This window comes from Coregonus clupeaformis, unplaced genomic scaffold (genome assembly GCF_020615455.1).
Source record: "Coregonus clupeaformis isolate EN_2021a unplaced genomic scaffold, ASM2061545v1 scaf0090, whole genome shotgun sequence".
Lineage (NCBI taxonomy): Eukaryota > Metazoa > Chordata > Actinopteri > Salmoniformes > Salmonidae > Coregonus > Coregonus clupeaformis.
This window is the reverse complement of record NW_025533545.1, coordinates 393072-414247: the sequence shown is the minus strand read 5'-3', so window position 1 is coordinate 414247 and position 21176 is coordinate 393072. Positions and strand designations below refer to the sequence as shown.

Below are 21176 nucleotides of genomic sequence, written 5' to 3'. Positions count from 1 at the left end.
TTTGTTCTTAACTGACTTGCCTAGTTAAAATAAAGGTTAAATAAAATAATTTGCTGATATGTGGTGAATCTGGTAACGAATGATCAGTTTTCCTATTGGCCAATGCTTTCATTGTGTGGAGTTAAGCTTTATTGATACAGGAAGTGACAGACAGTTCTAGTGCCGTTGGCTGATGGTGTTCAATGTGGTTTGACCATTAAAGCTGCTAAATAGTTATCTGTCTCCATCCAGTCCTTGCTCCTACAGAAAGTCATCCATCCACCTGTACTCGGACCTTCAACTTCCACTTATATACTGTCATGCATCCCTTATAAACTCATCCCCATAACCCGGTTGCATCATAGTCATATCATACTAGCGTTTTCCATCATACAATCACTACCCCTCCCCCCCCCACCCCCCGTTTATGTAATGCCACGTTTTACAGAACATCCTGCTTGCACAATTATTCTCTTGAGGCCGGTTACATCTGGTCCATGTTAGACCCCCACCCCCCCAAGTCTCATTCGACCTCCAGCAGGACATCAAAGGATGGCGTGGGAGGAAGCTCATGTTGAATGTCTGGTCCTTCTGCAATCTCCTCTGGCATTCTTCCAGGCTCTGTTGGCCTGATGTAGACAGATTGGGGGCTGCCTCCACCTCTCTCTGCTGGCTGTGGCGCCTCTCGGCTCACTCCCTTCTGTTACTTTTCCCCTCCCGTCGAATCTCCGTTTTTTTTGGCCTCCTGCTTTCTCCATCCCAGAACCCGTTGTATCTCGGTGGGACGCGGGCGTGAGTTATATCCATCCCATGATTCACGACAACACACAACAGCGCCGCCAGCTGGATGGGAGTTTACTACTGTGCACGACAGCCTACAGAGCAGTAGTTCTGGTTTTGCTTTACTACATGTAGACAAGCAGTGGTTATCATAAGTATAGGATGATCTGGGAGAATAAATTCTTCATCAGGATTCCACTTTATATCATTATAACAAGATCAAATTCATATCATGAATGAGCAGCATTAGGTGAAATCTGATGAAAAATACTCATGGACAAAAGCAAGGAGACCATTTCTGGAATTGTATTTTATGTATCAATAACATCAGACATTCCTCTCTCACCTTCATGAGAGAAATTACAAACCAAACGCTGAGGAATTCCTGTTTCTAGTAACGTGAAAACATCAACAGACAACAGCAGAACTGTGAGCTTCCTACAACCCTATGTACTGTTTAATCATTACATCGTTCAAATAAAACTTTTATACAAAAGTGAATCCATCCAAAGTGAATCCATCACACATCATATTCATCTGAAACCCACAGTATGAATGATCCGGAGTTGCTATGGTTTCCACATTCTGATGTCACCGTCCTCATATTCTTTTCTCTTTTTGTTTTCTTCCTTTGTGGACTTTAGCCACATGCCTCAGAAGATTAGTCTTCTGAGCGAAACATTTACCACAGACTGAGCAGCCATGTTGTTTCTCTCCTGTGTGAGTCAGTTTATGATCGGTTAGAGTCTGGTTTCGACTGAAACTTTTCCCACAGTCACCACAGCTAAATGGTTTCTCTCCTGTGTGAGTCCGTTTGTGCCTCCCTAGGTCCCCTTTCTGACTGAAGCTTTTCCCACAGTCACCACAGCTAAATAGTTTCTCTCCTGTGTGAGTCAGTATGTGCCTCCCTAGGTCCCCTTTCTGACTGAAGCTTTTCCCACAGTCACCACAGCTAAATCGTTTCTCTCCTGTGTGAATCACTTTATGCCTGATTAGGTTATTCTTTAGACTGAAGCTTTTCCCACAATCATCACAGCTAAATGGTTTTTCTCCAGTGTGAGTCAGTTTATGCACGTTTAGGGCCCCCTTGTGACTGAAGATTTTCCCACAGTCGCCACAGCTTAAAGATTTCTCGCCTGTGTGAATCCTCAAGTGCTTGGGCAGAACTCCTTTGTATTTGAAGGTCTTGCCACAAACAGGGCAGGTGCAGGGTTTCCCACCGTGACAGAGTTGGACATGGGCCTTCAGTTTACAGGTGGAGTTGTAGCGTTTTTTGCAAAAGCGGCATTCGCCGGGTCTCTTCTTGGTGAGAGTCACATGTCTCTGCAGGTCAGATTTCAGAGCAAACGTTTCACCACGGTCATGGCAGCTGTGAGTTTTTCTAGATGTGGTGCTGGGTTTGGAACAGTGTTTCTCAAATAATGGGTTCTGATCCAATGGTGGCCTACTGTCAAGTCCTACTGGGTCGCTGCTTACGGCTGAGCTGTGGCTGGAGGCATTGTTCTGATTATCTGGAGGGTCACAGGGAATGTAGAAACCCTTTAGCTGGGTCACAGTGCCAAAAGGTTTGAGATCCACTGGTTTAGAGTCACTCTCTCTGTTCTCCACAGTCTGGGTTTGGGGAAGAGTCAAGGACCAAAGTGAGTCCTCCTGATCACATTCACTTTTCACACAGGAAGGAGTGAATATGAACTCTATGATATCAGCCTCCAGCCCTTGAAGCTGCTCTTCCTCCTGACTGGTCCTGAGTTCCTCCTGTTCCTCTTTAATCTGTGTGGGCTCTGGGTCCTCCTGCCCCAGACTGGGGCTCCACTCCTGCTCACAGTGCTGCTGCTCAGGGGGAACCTCCTCTTCAGAGACAGAGAGAGAGAGCTGCAGGGAGTCTGGAGGGAAGGAGAGGAGGAGCAGAGGTTATCCATGTACCACAGAATGATATAAACAACACTTAAATGAAACACGTGAATTAAAGGTGGAATACGCAGTTGGGGAAACAGCGCCATTGTCCGCTCATCACAACCGTGAAGCATGGAGGTGGAAACATCATTCTTTGGGGATGCTTTTCTGCAAAGGGGATGCTTTTCTGCAAAGGGGACAGGACGACTGCACCGTATTGAGGGGAGGATGGATGGGGCCATGTATCGCGAGATCTTGGCCAACAACCTCCTTCCCTCAGTAAGAGCATTGAAGATGGGTCGTGGCTGGGTCTTCCAGCATGACAACGACCCGAAACACACAGCCAGGGCAACTAAGGAGTGGCTCCGTAAGAAGCATCTCAAGGTCCTGGAGTGGCCTAGCCAGTCTCCAGACCTGAACCCAATAGAAAATCTTTGGAGGGAGCTGAAAGTCTGTATTGCCCAGCGACAGCCCTGAAACCTGAAGGATCTGGAGAAGGTCTGTATGGAGGAGTGGGCCAAAATCCCTGCTGCAGTGTGTGCAAACATGGTCAAGACCTACAGGAAACATATGATCTCTGTAATTGCAAACAAAGGTTTCTGTACCAAATATTAAGTTCTGCTTTTCTGATGTATCAAATACTTATGTCATGCAATAAAATGCAAATGAATGACTTAAAAATCATACAATGTGATTTTCTGGATTTTTGTTTTAGATTCCGTCTCTCACAGTTGAAGTGTACATATGATAAAAATTACAGACCTCTACATGCTTTGTAAGTAGGAAAACCTGCAAAATCGGCAGTGTATCAAATACTTGTTCTCCAACTCTGAGGCGCATATTGAAGATATTGGAAGAACTGTCCACATTTACTTTTCGTCAGCCAACAAGATGAGTAGGCCTAACGAACAGCAAACACACTGGCCTATGTCAATCTACTATCCCCCATAGTACAAAAGTCGACCTGTTCTATTCTGTGCGACAAATAAACATTCCAAACAGTCTGGGACAGTTGTGGGATGCGATAGATCCCAAATTAATACAACCACTAGCATCAAAAACCTTTTTTTATGCATTGAGCCTGATGCAACAGATCAGAACGTTTAGTTAAAATGTTGATAAACTATTAGGCTATTTCTTCACATTATAAGCGCAGCAATGCGCACATGGCAGTAGGCTATAAGCGGGAATGTTCCATTAGCAGGAAAACACCATTATCAAAAGTGACCACAAATGCGATTATGCATGTAACGCTTTCATTTATTGTATGGTAAAAATTATCTTCCCCAAACTTGAAAACGTATGCACTGCTTATGTATGCCAGTTAGGCTCTAAACCCCTTGTAAAGCGGATTAATGTGCTTATTTTTAAGATGTTTTTTGGCCACTTTAGTTGTGATATAAACCTTATCAAAACATATTAGGCCTATGGGGCTAGGCTACATGAGGTGTGTGACTATGATTAGAAAAAGGTCGCAAAAAAAGCCTGTTTCTTATGCTGGGCATCATTCACAAGTGATAGGCTAATAGTCACCCATCAGACTACTCTTGATTTAATCTTGTCTTTACATATACTAAATAATATATGTGTGAAATTTGTTTTGATTTAGAATGGACCATTAAATAAATGCAATCTAGGCAGTTAAATAGCGGACGGAGGACGCTTTTCCCATGATTTATTTTCATGCCAGCCAGGTAGGCTACACTCCAGTTGTAAAGATAAGCAATGTGCTTAATATTAGGAGAGTTGAGAATTTAATGTATTGATGTCAGAGTGATTAGAGGGACAATAGAGTGCTGAGTACCAGGCAGTTAGCAAGTTTGGTAGGCTACTAATGACCATCAGCAGCATTAGAGCTTGGAGAAGCCTAATTAGCGTGACTAAGCGGTCATGTGGAATTCGACTGCCTTCGTGACCCGTGACCGGTGTGGCGGTAATACGGTCACTGCAACAGCCCTAGTCAGGGATATTATTTTCCATTCACGATAAATGTAAAAAACTTGTTGAAATGGTGATATAATATTATAATAATGTACCATTTAGCAGACGCTTTTATCCAAAGCGACTTACAGTCATGCATGCATACATTTTTTTGTGTATGGGTGGTCCCGGGGATCGAACCCACTACCCTGGCGTTACAAGCGCCGTGCTCTACCAGCTGAGCTACAGAGGACCACAAAGCCTAAACAGTTTAATAATTTAGTAGAGCTGTAGCTAGCTATCAGTAGATCTACATACGAACCTATTTTACATAGTTGTATCTCCGGTGAGATCCGCAGCAGTCTCCGTAGCCGATCATTCTCCTCCTGGTACTCCACTACCGTTTTCTCAACTGCCACGAAAATCTCCACAGCAGCCGCAGTTAAACGCTCATTTAAAAACACACGAAACAATTGTAGTTTAGACGTTTTCAGTGGACTGAGAGTTGGATATTCAGCTAGTATGGCTTCTTGACATGGGTCTTTCTGATCACGTTCACTTTTCACAGGAGGATTGAATATAGAGTCTTTGGTATCAAAGAGCCCTTGAAGCTGCTCTTCCTCCTGACTGGTCCCGAGTTCCTCCTGCTCCTCTTTAATCTGTGTGGGCTCTGGTTCCTCCTGCCCCAGATTGGGGCTCCACTTCTGCTCACTGTGCTGCTGCTCAGGGGGAACCCCCTCTTCAGACACAGAGAGCTGCAGGGAGTCTGGAGGGAAGGAGAGGAGGAGCAGAGGTTATCCATGTACCACAGAATGAAATAAACAACACTTAAATTAAACACGTGAATTAAAGGTGGAATACGCAGTTGGGGAAACAGCGCCATTGTCCGCTCCACCGCCGTTGTTATTGTTATGTTGACGAGTTGAGGAGCGTCGCGCAACGTGGTAAAAAAAACATTTGCATTACATATTCTGTTGTTTTATCGCGCGTGCAATGATGTCAGAGTGGGGCAAAAAACAGTGTTTGTTGTTTGCAGTAACTAACTTGTTGTAATATCTAGGGATGGGCACAGTTAATCAAATTTCCAGATAATCGAACGGACGGTAGTATTCAATCACTTGAGTGAATGTTCATTTTTGGAGAATAAAAAGAATATGCCTATTTTGACAATGAAAAAGCTATTTTATAAATTAAATAAGATTCTCTTTGTGAAATTGTTACCTACAGGGATAGACCATGACATTTGAAATCCTTAATTTAATAAAACAACAAACTTTTTAATGTAGTTTTTACAACCATGCGTTGAGCTACTGCTGCGCATTTAGTCCTCCAGTCTTTTCGCCACTTCAAATAGCAATTACACCATTAAGGAACGACGTGGCCGTTCCACCATTAAGGATTCCAGATGTAAAGATCTCTATGATCTATATAGGCAAGCGGACTCAAACCTCCAGCTGCATAGCTAACGCTTGTGCCTGAGTTTGAGCAGAGGTTCCATTGACAATACGGTACAACTATTTAGACATGCCTGAATCCAGACAACTCTATGCGATTTCAGTTCGCTTTTCGTTAATAAAACTAATTTTTAATAATGCGCGGTAAAAGTTACAGTAGATAAGTGTTCTTTAACAATGTATGAAATGGTGTTCACCGTTAAAGGAGGAGGCGTAGAACAATAGCTAGCTATCAGTAGCTCTACATACGAACCTATTCTACATAATTGCATCTTCGGTGAGATCCGCAGTAGTCTCCGTAGCCGATCATTCTCCGCCTGGTTCTCCACTACAGTTTTCTCAACTGCCCCGAAAATCTCCACATCAGCCGCCGTTAAACGATGATTTAAAAACACACGCAACGACTGTAGTTTAGACATTTTCAGTCGAATGAGACTTGGGTAGCCTATTTAGTTTAGTCAGTATGTCTTTCTTTATTTACTCCACACAAGGAATGCAAAATCAAAACAAACTCCTGCTTCCGTGTTCTAGCCCAGGCGTTTAATAAAATCCTTGGTTTTAGTGGATGGGGAGCCCAGAAACACACAACAGCGTCGCCAGCTGGATGGGAGTTTAACACTATACAAGGCAACCTACAGACAAGTAGTAAAGGGAAACGATAACTACAAGTAGACAAACAGCGGTTATCATAAGTATAGGATGATCTGGGAGAATAAATTCTTCATCAGGAGTCGACTGAACAATATCATGTATAAGCATCATTAGGTGAAATCTGATGAGAAATACTCTTGGACAAATGGAAGGAAATATTTTCTGGAAATTATAAACATGTTTTAATATATCAATAACATCAGTCTGACCATTCTCTCCTCACCCTGAGAGACATTCCAAAACAAACAAATCAGGAATTCCTGTTGAAAAATGAGATGAAAACATCAACAGACCTAGGCTGTGTTTATTTACATGGGCAGCCCAATTCTTTTCCATTCCAAGGTCAAATTGGGCCTTCGTGCTGTTGGAGGTTTGGCGTTCCAGCTGGGAATCTTCCCCTGAATAACCCTCCCTCCAAGTCGTAATTAAAAGTGGGAAACTGAGAAGATGTTGTTAGCCATTGCGGAGTTGCTTCACCACTGACTTCTCACCCTTTCAACCAAAAGTTGACGACAAATCAGTTGACAATTACAAACTTATCAATGTGGATAATATAGCTATTTCAACAATACAATCAATGTTAAAGTTATGCTCAGATCTTTTGTATGATTTCAGCCAGTAGTTTTGAAAGTAGTGCTCACGAGCCAAAATGGGTCCCCGAAAATGGTTCACAATTGTGTACTACGTCATCCATTTTGTATAATAAAAAACTTTTTTTTTTTTTGTAATTTGTACAATGTGTTACGAATTTGTACATGCTTAAGATCCCGGACTGCACCTTTAAGCAAGCTAGCTAAATGTATTATTAGCAACATTAGCTAGCTTATCTAACTAGCTAAAATCTTAATGGTTGAAGAGTTATTCTGACTTCAAAAAGCACTTGAACACAATCACGTCGAACTTGCGACTTCCTTATTGGCTAGTGTTCCACTCCATTAGTCATAGTTTTCTTCCTTTGTGGATGCTTTTAACACGCATCAGCAGGTTCCTCTTAACACTGAATATTTTCCCACAGTCACCACAACTAAATGTTTTCTCTCATTTGTGAGTCCGTTTATGAATGGTTAGGGTCTTCTTTTGCCTGAATCTTTTTCCACAGTCCGCACAGCTATATGGTTTCTCTCCTGTGTGAGTCAGCATATGCATGGATAGAGTGTGCTTGCGACTGAAACTTTTCCCACAGTCCCCACAGCTAAATGGTTTCTCTCCTGTGTGAATCAGTATATGACTGGTTAGGGTCTCCTTGTGTCTGAAACTTTCCCCACAGTATCCACAACTAAATGGTTTCTCTCCTGTGTGAGTCAGTACATGCATGTTTAGAGCGTGTTGGCGACTGAATCTTTTCCCACAGCTACCACAGCTAAATAGTTTCAGTCCAGTGTGAGTTAGTATATGATTGGTTAGGGTCGTCTTGTGTCTGAAACTTTCCCCACAGTCTCCACAACTAAATGGTTTCTCTCCTGTGTGAGTCAGCATATGCATGTTTAGAGTGTGCTGGCGACTGAAACTTTTCCCACAGCCAACACAGCTAAATAGTTTCAGTCCAGTGTGAGTTAGTATATGCGTCTTAAGGGATCCCTTCTGACTGAAGCTTCTTCCACAGTCACCACAGCTAAATAGTTTCTCTCCGGTGTGAACCCTCATGTGCGTGGTCAGACCTCCTTTTTGTTTGAATGTCTTGCCACAAAAGGGGCAGGTGCAGGGTTTCCCACCGTGACAGAGTCTGACATGGGCTTCCAGTTTACAGGTGGAGTTATAGAGTTTTTTGCAGAAGCGGCATTCACTGAGTCTCTTCTTGGTGAGAGTCACATGCCTCTGCAGGTCAGCTTTCAGAGCAAACGTTTCACCACAGTCACGGCAGCTGCGAGTTTTTCTAGATGTGGTGCTGGGTTTGGAACGGTGTTTCTCCAATTGTGGACTGGGATCCAATGGTGTGCTGCTGTCAAGTCCTACTGGGTCGCTGCTTACGGCTGAGCTGTGGCTGGAGGCATTGTTCTGATTATCTGGAGGGTCACAAGGAATGTAGAAACCCTTTGAGGGGGTCACAGTGCCAAAAGGTTTCAGATCCACTGGTTTAGAGTCACTCTCTCTGTTCTCCACAGTCTGGGTTTGGGGAAGAGTCAAGGACTGAAGTGGGTCCTCCTGATCACATTCACTTTTCACACAGGAAGGAGTAAAATCGAAATCTAGTATGTCAGGCTCCAGCCCTTGAAGCTGCTCTTCCTCCTGACTGGTCCTGAGTTCCTCCTGTTCCTCTATAATCTGTGTGGGCTCTGGGTCCTCCTGCCCCAGACTGGGGCTCCACTCCTGCTCACAGTGCTGCTGCTCAGGGGGAACCTCCTCTTCAGAGACAGCGAGAGAGAGCTGCAGGGAGTCTGGAGGGAAGGAGAGGAGGAGCAGATGTTATCTATATACCACATAATTAAATAGAACACTTGAATCATACAATAAAACATTATAATTTTTTTTTACACACAAAACAATTAAGGCGAAAGGGATCTTGATCCAGGAGGGGATTGAATGTCTCTGCTGTAACCAAGAAGCTTGATCTTGACATCTTAGCTAGCAAGTTAGCAAACCAAATGCATAGCTGGAGCCCTGAGCTGGATAATTCATTTGACACATCTTAGATTTCTTATAGTTATGAGCAGTCCAGCAAGGCAGGGGTCATCCCAACTCCCCAAAATAAAAATAAAATACTGTGTATATACAGTTGAAGTCGGAAGTTTACATACACCTTAGCAAAATACATTTAAACACAGTTTTTCACAATTCCTGACATTTAATCCTAGTAAAGAATCCCTGTCTTAGGTCAGTTAGGATCACCACTTTATTTTAAGAATCTTTAAATGTCAGAATAATAGTAGAGAATTATTTATTTCAGCTTTTATTTCTTTCATCAAATTCCCAGTGGGTCAGACATTTACATGTACTCAATTAGTATTTGGTAGCATTGCCTTTAAATTGTTTAACTTGGGTCAAATGTTTTGGGTAGCCTTCCACAAGCTTCCCACAATATTAATGTTGTAAATGGCCAGAAAAAAAGAACTTTCTTCTGAAACTCGACAGTCTATTCTTGTTCTGAGAAATGAAGGCTATTCCATGCAAGAAATTGCCAAGAAACTGAAGATCTCGTACAACGCTGTGTACTACTCCCTTCACAGAACAGCGCAAACTGGCTCTGACCAGAAAAGAAAGAGGAGTGGGAGGCCCCGTTGCACAACTGAGCAAGAGGACAAATACATTAGAGTGTCTAGTTTGAGAAACAGATGCCTCACAGGTCCTCAACTGACAGCTTCATTAAATAGTACCCGCAAAACATCAGTCTCAACGTCAACAGTGAAGAGGCGACTCCAGGATGCTGACCTTCTAGGCAGAGTTGGAAAGAAAAAGCCATATCTCAGACTGGCCAATAAAAATAAAAGATTAAGATGGGCGAATCGAAGTTTGAGGTGTTCGGATCACAAAGAAGAACATTTGTGAAACGCAGACCAAATGAAAAGATGCTGGAGGAATACTTGATGCCATCTGTCAAGCATGGTGGAGGTAATGTGATGGTCTGGGGGTGCGTTGGTGGTGGTAAAGTGGGAGATTAGTACAGGGTAAAAGGGATCTTGAAGGCTATCACTCCATTTTGCAATGCCATGCCATACCCTGTGGATGGCTCTTGATTGGAGCCAATTTCCTCCTACAACAGGACAATGACCCAAAGTACAGCTCCAAACTATGCAAGAACTATTTAGGGAAGAAGCAGTCAGCTGGTATTCTGTCTATAATGGAGTGGCCAGCACAGTCACTGGATCTCAACCCTATTGAGCTGTTGTGGGAGCAGCTTGACCGTATGGTACGTAAGAAGTGCCCATCAAGCCAATCCAACTTCTGGGAGGTACTTCAGGAAGCATGGGGTGAAATCTCTTCAGATTACCTCAACAAATTGACAACTATAATGCCAAAGGTCTGCAAGGCTGTAAAAGTTTGAAGGACAATTATATTATTTAAATTAAAAATCATTATTTCTAACCTCGTCAATGACTACATTTCCTATGCATTTTGCTATATTTCCTATTCAAACTCATTTCATGTATGTTTTCATGGAAAACAAGGCAATTTCTAAGTGACCCCAAACTTTTGAACGGTAGTGTATATCACTTGTTGGTTTATCCCTCTGTACTGGTACAGCTCTACTACTCACACCACTCCTCTCAGGATCCCTCCCCCTTGATCCATCTTCCTCTACTTTCTTAACAGCCTCAGCATACAAAAACTTCTGCACTACTCTAACCCTGGTAACCTCCACCTGCCTCTCTCGCACCGGACATTTCTGATCCCGAGCCCCATGGGCACCCCTACAATTAACACATACACATTCCTTTGTCTCATGCCCTTCTGCACACCTAGGAACCTCCCTCCTACACAATGCTGCCACATGCCCATAAGCTTGACACCTGTAACAACGTAATGTACTCGGCACAAAAACTTGTATGGGATAACTGACATTTCCTAACATCACTTTGTCGGGCAAAGACTAAACATCAAAACTCAAAAGAACAGACAATGACTTCTGTTTCACCACTGACACCACCCTGTCTGCGTCGCACCAAACAACGAGCATCAAAAACACTGGGAATCTTCTGCTTCAGTTGGTCAACTTTCACATTTACCACTACCCCAGTAATCACTGCTTTCAGTGGCACCCTCTTCTTTAGAAAAGAACAAGTCACAGATCTCCTTCAACGTGAGCAAGACAAAGGAGCTGATCGTGGACTACAGGAAAAGGAGGGCCGAACACGCCTCCATTCACATAGACGGGCTGTAGTGGAGCGGGTCGAGAGTTTCAAGTTCCTTGGTGTCCACATCACCAACAAACTATCATGGTCCAAATACACCAAGAGGGCACGACAACACCCTTTCTCCCTCAGGAGACTGAAAAGATTTGGCATGGGTCCCAAGATCCTCAAAAAGTTATACAGCTGCACCATCGAGAGTATCCTGAGCGGTTGCATCACAGCCTGGTATGGCAACTGCTCGGCATCCGACCATAAGGCGCTACAGAGGGTAGTAAGTACGGCCCAGTACATGACTGGGGCCAAGCTTCCTGCCATCCAGGACCTCTATACCAGGCGGTGTCAGAGGAAGGCCCAAAAAATTGTCAAAAACTCCAGTCACCCAAGTCATAGACTGTTCTTTCTGCTACCGCACGGCAAGCGGTACTGGAGCGCCAAGTCTAGGTCCAAAAGGCTCCTTAACAGCTTCTACCCCCAAGCCATAAGACTGCTGAACAATTAATCAAATGGCCACCCGGACTATTTACATTGACATTTTACACTGCTGCTACTCACTGTTTATTATCTATGCATAGTCACTTTACCCCTACCTACATGAACAAATTACCTCGACTAACCTGTACCCCCGCACATTGATTTGGTACCCCCTGTATACAGCCTCTTTATTGTTATTTTATTGTGTTACTATTTTTTTTTTTACTTTAGTTTATTTAGTAAATATTTTCTTAACCCTATTTCTTGAACTGCATTGTTGGTTAAGAGCTCTTACGTAAGCATTTCACGGTAAGGTACCTGTTGACAAACAACATTTCATTTGATCTTGTCCCCATTAGTTTCACACGGAGCGTCTTCTCCCTCTGACCATCAGAAACACAAACAATGATCACAAGACCACTTCTGGTTACCTTCACCTTTTCCACAGCACCCAACTCTGAAACCACAAATGGATCAGCCAAAAGGCAAGGGTCTGGCAAGTTGAATGGCTGCTTCATGGACTTAAAGGGGATTCGCCATACAGTATCAACGTCTCCAGTAAAGCCAGATTCTGGTTCAGCCAGCTATATGCTATAGAGTGGTGAGGAGGAGTCTACCGTGTCCGGAAGCGACTACACTATTAATTTTCTGATTTCAGGTTCACTCAAACATCGTTTTAAGCTTTGTTTTACTATTGATAGTTACAGCTGATTTCGAGATTGTATATCGATTAGCTCTCCTTAAAATATTTGTCTTCTGATGTGTTCGTTTCAGTCTGAATTGTTTAATCTAACTTTTTGCCACCAGCTCCTGATATCAAGTCTCCTGAATTAGCCTAGTGCGCATGTGCGCCCAGCTATATCCTGACCCAACTGGCTAAACTAGCTGGCTAACAGGCTAGCTGAACTATGCTAGTTTTCGTCCTCATTGCTAAACTTAATAAATACTGCACCCTCAACTTCAAAACTAATTTGCTAGTAATACAATCATGTAACTAATACATTCGCTGGAAATAAACGTATGACAACGGTGGCAAAGGACATTCATTACTACTTAAGTTCAGTTTTGAGATCATCCGACGTCATTGGCATAGGGTTAGCGCGACGTTTGGAAACGGTGACAACGGGCAGCCTCTCCCCGCTTGGCTCGATGGGATATGTAGTGATTTTGCCAAAACAGCCAACTATGAACACAGTCTTGTACCCTTAACCTTTTAAACGGACTATCGTATTTGTTGATTAAATCGGACTTCATTAGTGTAATGAGCAATCCAGGAATGTCACGAGGTAATTGATACGAAAAAAACTCGAGACAATAGGCCCTTTTCACGTGACGTCAGACAACTTCCGTTCTGCCGCGATGCAGGTTATGTTTACATCCGGTGTCGCTTAGGAACGCTTAGCTAGTAGCACATCATTATGGAGTTCACCCAGTCCCTTTCACATCTGCCACCAATACGACTTAACGACGTAGAACGACTTGCTGACAAGTGGTCCCTTACTTCAAGATCGAAGCTTGATAAAGGCTACAAGTTCTTCGTTGAAGGTTACCTGTTTGATTATGAAGGTACGTGTTTATCTTTATTTAGCTTAAATTAGCCCTATGCTAGCGAAGGTTATGAGCTGACGAAGTTTCTGTTTTGCAGCCTCTTTTTAATATTACTGCTGTTTGTATCGACCGTAAGATAAGAGTCAGTAATGTATTAATGGCTAATGCTGCGCCTTTCTCCCAATCACTGTATTGAAACAGTCTCAAGTGTAGTTAACGGTGAGGTGACAGTGAGAGGGCGATGTTACAGGTCCATGAAGAAAAATGAGGAGGCTCATCGGCTTCAGGTTTCTCAGATAAACAGTTCTCTAACATTATGATAAGATAGGTTAAGATAGATAAGTTTTCTTTTTGTTGTGTTTTGCTGCGGTTGCAGATTTAATAAGAATGATTCCACAATGTTCCACTGTGGATCAGTTTGTTTCTCAGTCTGAGCTCTGATTTTGTATCATTAAACTTAATACACAACGAAATTCTAACAAACCGATGTGGGTTGTTGACGGCAATAAAGACTGGGAAAGATTCTGTGATAACTCAAAATGTTCAAATTTTCGATAAGTGTTGGCACTACTTGTCAAAGGTTTCAGAACAGCCAATTTTTCTTAATTAAAAAAAGAAATTGGGTTTTGAAAATTGTGTACAGTAGTTTATAATGAAACGCAGAAAAAATGTTTTGTAAGTACAGCACTAATTGTTATGTCTCTATGAACAGGTTACACTAGACTCTGCAGAGGTTCCTGTGGTACTCAATCACATGTCATGTTCCTGCTCTGCTGGGAAAGCACTATGTAATCACATAGTAGCACTTCTTTTTCAAAGTGCTCACTATGTTACCATGGGCTTTAAGACAGTGCCATTGCCTCTGTCATGCACCAGCGCACTGCAGACCTGGCACCGGCCTAGGACACAGGTCAGACATTATTTGTTACACTGATGCAGAACTTTGCAGTTTGTATTGACTTTTGACAATGTATTGTTCATCATTATTATATCACAGGGAATTGTACCAGAGGCCACCAATGATATGGCGGTGTGTAAACCAGCGGCTAAGAAAAAAACAAGTGTCAGAGCTGGTGTGAAGTGCACACTGTACCGAGCCTATGATGGTGAGTCTGAATGAGCCCCCCGCCTGTACTAGAGCACAAAGACTTTAGTGCATTTCTAAAATAATACAAACATAAAAGTGATTATTATTTGTTACTTTTTTATATAGACTTTCAGTGGATATTTTTTTATTTGTATTAGAAGCATGTACGAGACTGGATGAGTGTGGTTGTCTTTTTTAGTGAAAAAGATAAGGTGGCATTTAATGAAATCTAAACTTGACATATCTCACTTTCATGCCAGGGCCTATTCCGGATCCTCACGTCATGGCCAGTGCTGAGAAACTGAAAGACATCCGTCCACAACCAGGGATTTGCAAATTGCTGCACGGGCTTGAGGGCCTTAATTTGGTGGACTCTAAATTTGGCCCTGTGCCATTTGGGTCTGTGCTTTCTTACCAGTGCCCTCTAGAATTAAGTAGAGATATTATTAAACACCCTGGTGCCAGTGAGTTTCCTCAGTTGCCTATTGAAGGTTACAACTTTAAATTTCCCATTGATTTTGAGCCCAACTACATACAACAATGTCATTTGGACAGCCTGATTGTGTCAGAGGAGATGTCTGCTGCTATTGAAGCAGAAACAAGAATGCAGTCAGAATGCCAGCTGTGGAGCCAGGTACGCAAACCCCGACTGACAGCCAGCAGATTCCGTGAAATATGCCATGTTCGTGGGGAGTTGTCTGCCAAGGCTTTGGCAACCCGCATTCTGAGAGGAACTCCTCAGACAGCTGCTATGAGAAGAGGGTTGGATCTGGAACCTGAGATACTGAGGCAATATTCTGATTTTTGTGATGTCTCTCTGAAACAATGCGGGGTCATCATCCACCCTGATTCACCTCACCTTGCAGCCAGCCCGGATGCTAAAGTCTTCTGCCCAACAGAAGCACCACCATTTGGTCTTGCTGAGGTTAAGAGTTGCGATGTTGAAAATGTTACCCAAGTTAAACACCTGATCACAGTTAAAGGCCAGGCCTGCCTTAAGAAGAGCCACAAATACTACTATCAGGTTCAAGGCCAACTCGCCTTAAGCGGACTTCAGTGGTGTGACTTCATTACAGATACCCGCACTGACTTCACAGTTGAGAGAATCTTTAGGGATGAGGAGATTATCCACTCAATGCGACAGAAGCTTGATCATTTCTATTATAACATCTACATGGATGTCTTCTTAAGTTATAAAACATAAGGCAGAATTTTATGTGTAAATAGTGTTAAGGTAAATGTGGAAGGTGAACCTTTGACATTTTTTTCTTTAACTGCAAATTAACTTGTCATATACTGTATATCTCCTATGTACTGAAACACACATTTTGAAAAGGATTGTGATGTAAATGTCGACATGTTTTTCTTTAACTGCAAATGAACTTAATTGTGTTATATACTGTATATCTATGTATTGAAATACAAATTTTGAAAAGGATTGCGATGTTGTAAATGCTCTTACCAAAATCAAAAAGGATTGGAAGCAGTTGCTTGCAAACATATATTTAATAGTTCCATCAGTGCCATGACACATAAGCACATAACATGGTTAATAGTTGGATATTTTTACAATATATCACATTAGGTTCATTAATAGCTATGAAAAAGTTATTACCCTTAACAAAAACATACAGTATAACATTAGATCAATTAAATTACCAACAAAGTTAATTCATATTTACATTTTTTTGTACATACAATACAGTAATATAAAAGTACTTCTATTTACAGCCCATCTAGCTTACTCAGGAAATATACAACTTCCAGTTGACAAAAACATCAGACTGGTTTGTCTCCTTTAATGTCAAGAGGTCCCTGATAGTTCGACATGAGGCAGCAGATGGCCCACAGCTGATTCACTGAACCCACTGTGGAAAGAGGAACAAGCCCATCCCAGATATGGTACTCCTTCACCCTCCGTATGGCCCTCTCGACTAAAATCCTCAGCCGGGCGATGGCCTGGGTCTTAAGAGTGTCCTCCCTGCTGAGCTGAGGAGATTTTTACGGGAAGATACGGGAATTTCTGTTTGTTGTTTGAACAAAATGGTACACTGCAATAGCATCTTCTCGAAGATTGTGCCATGCTTCGGTGTTGGATGGGATACTGTTGCGATACAGACACCGGGAGAAAAGAAACAGCTAAATTAACATTCAGCTTTGACCAGGAATCAATATTTATCTAGCTATCATGCACAACAGTATTTGAATAGGTGAGTTACTATACATTCATGAATAAACTAACTGCCTAACAAAGGGTTAGATAGCTAGCTAAGTAAACTTGTTACATTACAGCCAGGCAGCAATGTAACGCTACCTTTAACGTTATCGGTATCTGGTACTAAGTTGTTGTTAGCTAACGTTAGCCCACTTTTAAGTAACTAAGGCAGTGAACAATTATGAATTAACAATAACGTTAGCAAGTTACAAACCATTGCATATACGTAAACATTATTACTCTTAACTTTACTAATTTAACTTAAACGTACCTCAGAAGAGAAGTCTCAGGTTACGGGCGAACGGAAGTGAAGTTAACCTGCTACGCGGAAAGGCGGAAGTTAGATGACGTCATCGTGAAAAGGGCCTATAACTCTACAGAGCGCTAATGGCTACAATGAATGGCTAAATTACTTCCGGACACGAGGTTCCGCGGAGCTCCTCACATTTACATTGTGTCATTTAGCAGACGCTCTTATCCAGAGCGACTTACAGTTAGTGAGTGCATTCATTTTAATACTGGACCCCCGTGTGAATCGAACCCACAACCCTGGCGTTGCAAGCGCCATGCTCTATCAACTGAACTACACCGGGCCCCTCACCACTACTTCAATAACGTTTTTTTTATTTTTATTTTATTTCACCTTTATTTAACCAGGTAAGCCAGTTGAGAACAGGTTCTCATTTACAACTGCGACCTGGCCAAGATAAAGCAAAGTAGTGCAATAAAAACAACAGAGTTACATATGGGGTAAAAAACATAAAGTCAGAAATACAACAGAAAATATATATACAGTGTGTGCAAATGTAGCAAGTTATGGAGGTAAGGCAATAAATAGGCTATAGTGCAGAATAATTACAATAGTATTAACACTGGAATGCTAGATGTGCAAGAGATTATGTGCAAATAGAGATACTGGGGTGCAAAAGAGCAAAATAAATAACAATATAGGGATGAGGTAGTTGGGTGGGCTAATTTCAGATGGGCTGTGTACAGGTGCAGTGATCGGTAAGGTGCTCTGACAACTGATGCTTAAAGTTATTGAGGGAGATAAGAGTCTCCAGCTTCAGAGATTTTGCAATTCGTTCCAGTCATTGGCAGCAGAGAACTGGAAGGAATGGCGGCCAAAGGAGGTGTTGGCTTTGGGAATGACCAGTGAGATATACCTGCTGGAGCGCAGACTACGGGTGGGTGCTGCTATGGTGACCAATGAGCTAAGATAAGGCGGGGATTTGCCTAGCAGTGATTTATAGATGGCCTGGAGCCAGTGGGTTTGACGACGAACATGTAGTGAGGACCAGCCAACAAGAGCGTACAGGTCACAGTGGTGGGTAGTGTATGGGGCTTTGGAGACAAAACGGATGGCACTGTGATAGACTACATCCAATTTGCTGAGTAGAGTGTTGGAGGCTATTTTGTAAATGACATCGCCGAAGTCAAGGATCGGTAGGATAGTCAGTTTTACGAGGGCATGTTTGGCAGCATGAGTGAAGGAGGCTTTGTTGCGAAATAGGAAGCCGATTCTAGATTTAACTTTGGATTGGAGATTCTTTATGTGAGTCTGGAAGTTGAGTTTACAGTCTAACCAGACACCTAGATATTTGTAGTTGTCCACATACTCTAGGTCAGACCCATGAGAGTGGTGATTCTAGTCGGGTGGGCGGGTGCTAGCAGCGTTCGATTGAAAAGCATGCATTTAGTTTTACTAGTGTTTAAGAGCAGTTGAAGGCTACTGAAGGATTGTTGTATGGCATTGAAGCTCGTTTGGAGGTTTGTTAACACAGTGTCCAATGAAGGGCCAGATGTATACAAAATGGTGTCGTCTGCGTAGAGGTGGATCTGAGAGTCACCAGCAGCAAGAGCGACATCATTGATATACACGGAGAAAAGTGTCGGCCCAAGAATTGAACCCTGTGGCACCCCCATAGAGACTGCCATAGGTCCAGACAACAGGCCCTCCGATTTGACACACTGAACTCTATCTGAGAAGTAGTTGGTGAACCAGGCGAGGCAGTCATTTGAGAAACCAAGGCTATTTAGTCTGCCAATAAGAATGCGGTGGTTGACAGAGTCGAAAGCCTTGGCCAGGTCGATGAAGACGGCTGCACAGTACTGTCTATTATTAACGTTGAGCTTTTCTTGACAGAAACTCATAAATCATGCACGGGTGAATCTTACATTTAATATATATTCTTTAAAATGGATTCATAGTGTTCACTGTGGTGTATTGAGAAATGTATTATGTGTTAATGAGTTTACATTTAAAATGGTTGAAAATAGCCAATGGGATGTATATGCAGGAGTTGAGTTATTTGAATTAACAAATGACAATGGGTTTTCCGTTCTTGCATGGAAGTGATTGGATTACGAGATGCAAGGGCGGGAAAAGTTCAATGACGTATGGGGGAGTTGCGCTGAAGACGCTGTAGAGTGTAATTTCTGGTTATTATAAATTCGCTTCGGAGTCTAAAGCAAAAGAACCCAGCATCTTAGGATGCAACATTCACTGTTAGCTCAAACTGTTTATTTATTGAGTAAAACTGAAGCTAACTATCAGTAGATCTAAATTACATACTAACCTATTTTACATAGTCGTATCTCTGGTGTGATCCGCAGCATTCTCCGTAGCCGATCATTCTCCTCCTGATACTCCACTATCGTTTTCTCAACTGCCCCGAATATCTCCACAGCCGCCGCCGTTAAACGATCATTTAAAAACACACGCAACAACTGTAGTTTAGACATTTTCAGTCGAATGAGAGTTGGGTAGCCTATTTAGTTCAATCAGTATGTCTTTCCTTACTCCACACAAAGAAGGCAAAAAAATAAAGTACTATCCGATCCTCTTCTTTGGGATTGGGTTGGCAGATCGCCTCCAATTTATAAGGTGCATACACCGCCACCTACAGTACTGGAGTGTGAGGCCAGTCACGGCCTAACTAGATAAAATGTTATTCATTAGTCCTGTTCCTCTAAGAAAGTGAAATAGAGTCCTAGACACCTCTTTCCTCCAGTGGCAGTCAGTGGCGTTGAAGATTTTTTAAAAATCATGACCATGGCCTTATTTCTATTACATCATATTGGATGACTGTTATTCATATTCCATTCACCCAGTTCAATGCATCTAGCGACAGTTTCTATTGGACAAATTCAGGTACGTTCATCCCCGTTTTTCTTCCGTTTAAGAAAGGTTTTTCAACAGAATCGGCGGAATGAATACACTCCTGATCACACGTAAACACAGTTCACTTTCATAGCAGCCACGTTGTATTCCTCCTTGCATCTATGTGCTCCCCTCCTCTCACCTTGTCCCTTTGCTTGTGGACTACAATGCACAAAAAACCTTTCCAAGCCAAACCATATCATAACTGCTACACATAGCCTACATCGTTGTCACTATATTAGCTAAAGTAACGTGCTAGTCAACATAGCTAATAGAACTAATGCGTTAGTAAACCCGCTACAATCATGCGGTAAAGTTACAGTGTACAGTCAGTCAGCAGTTACACCGGCGGCAATAAATTAGTAAAACCAAAAGCTTACCTTAACTTGGAAGAGTTCCAGTGTTGTGTTGGATAGTCATAGCCAGCTAGCTAACATAGCATCCCTCTTTTTTGAGCAGGGTGTTTGGGTAGGCTAAACTAGCTAGCTGCATTTGCTAGCTAAGTAAGTGAAACAGAAAGTTAAAAAAAATAATAATAATGAAATCTCTCTCTCTTGCTTCTCCTTCATTTTGGAAGAAATGAATTTGTTCAAAACTGTTCAACTATTGTCTGCTTTCTCTCCTTGAGTCAACTACTCACCACATTTTATGCAGTGCAGTGCTAGCTAGCAGTGTTGCCATCTCCTCAGTAAGGAAAGTAGCTATTGGCTGTCCTAAAAGTCGCTAGAAGTTGCTAAATGACGTCATCACCTAATTTCCATAATTGGCCGTGTGCATGTAATTGTGATGGACGCTATAGGAGAGAGGAATAACGTTGTGGGAGAGACAAAAAGTGAGTAAAAAACACCCTAAATATGTTTAGAACTACAAATGAATGTTCGTCTGTCGATTCTTTACAAAAAAAAAAAAAAAAAGTTACATCCCGCCCTGAATCCCAGGGCGGGATCAGCCAGCGGTGGCTTCCCGCATGCGCAGTCTGGACGCGGAGGGGTGAACATCTCTTGCTCTGACTGCAGCTGGGAGGGACTGCTGCGCGAGGACTGGGCCGCCTGTGAGTGCTTTGGGACTGGGGTAACAAAGCACCTGCTGCTCGTTGAGAAGAGTAAGAACGATACGTGCTTTCACGTCAGAGTCTCCAAAGGTCTCCAATAACACCAGAAAAAGTCGCTAGATTTGTCGCTAGTCGCTTTTTTGAAAATATGTCGCTAGAGGGGTCTGAAAACTCGCT

The 21176-nt window shown here is 42.5% G+C and overlaps 1 protein-coding gene across 2 annotated transcripts; it reads right to left on the bottom strand.

Annotated features, from left to right (window-relative positions):
- Window positions 1-1063: 1063 nt before the first annotated feature.
- LOC121562495 (zinc finger protein 79-like) lies at window positions 1064-19634 on the bottom strand. 2 transcript variants are annotated; one of them, XM_045213217.1, is made up of 3 exons: window positions 19365-19634; window positions 4895-5338; window positions 1064-2642 (listed from the first exon to the last, which is right to left on the bottom strand). In XM_045213217.1, exons 1-3 carry the CDS (start codon window positions 19528-19530, stop codon window positions 1360-1362), a joined length of 1893 nt encoding a protein of 630 aa, XP_045069152.1. In that variant the 5' UTR covers window positions 19531-19634; the 3' UTR covers window positions 1064-1359. The 2 variants fall into 2 exon arrangements, with proteins under 2 accessions (XP_045069152.1, XP_041730673.1); XM_041874739.2 differs by lacking the exon at window positions 19365-19634 and adding an exon at window positions 6280-7702.
- Window positions 19635-21176: the final 1542 nt, after the last annotated feature.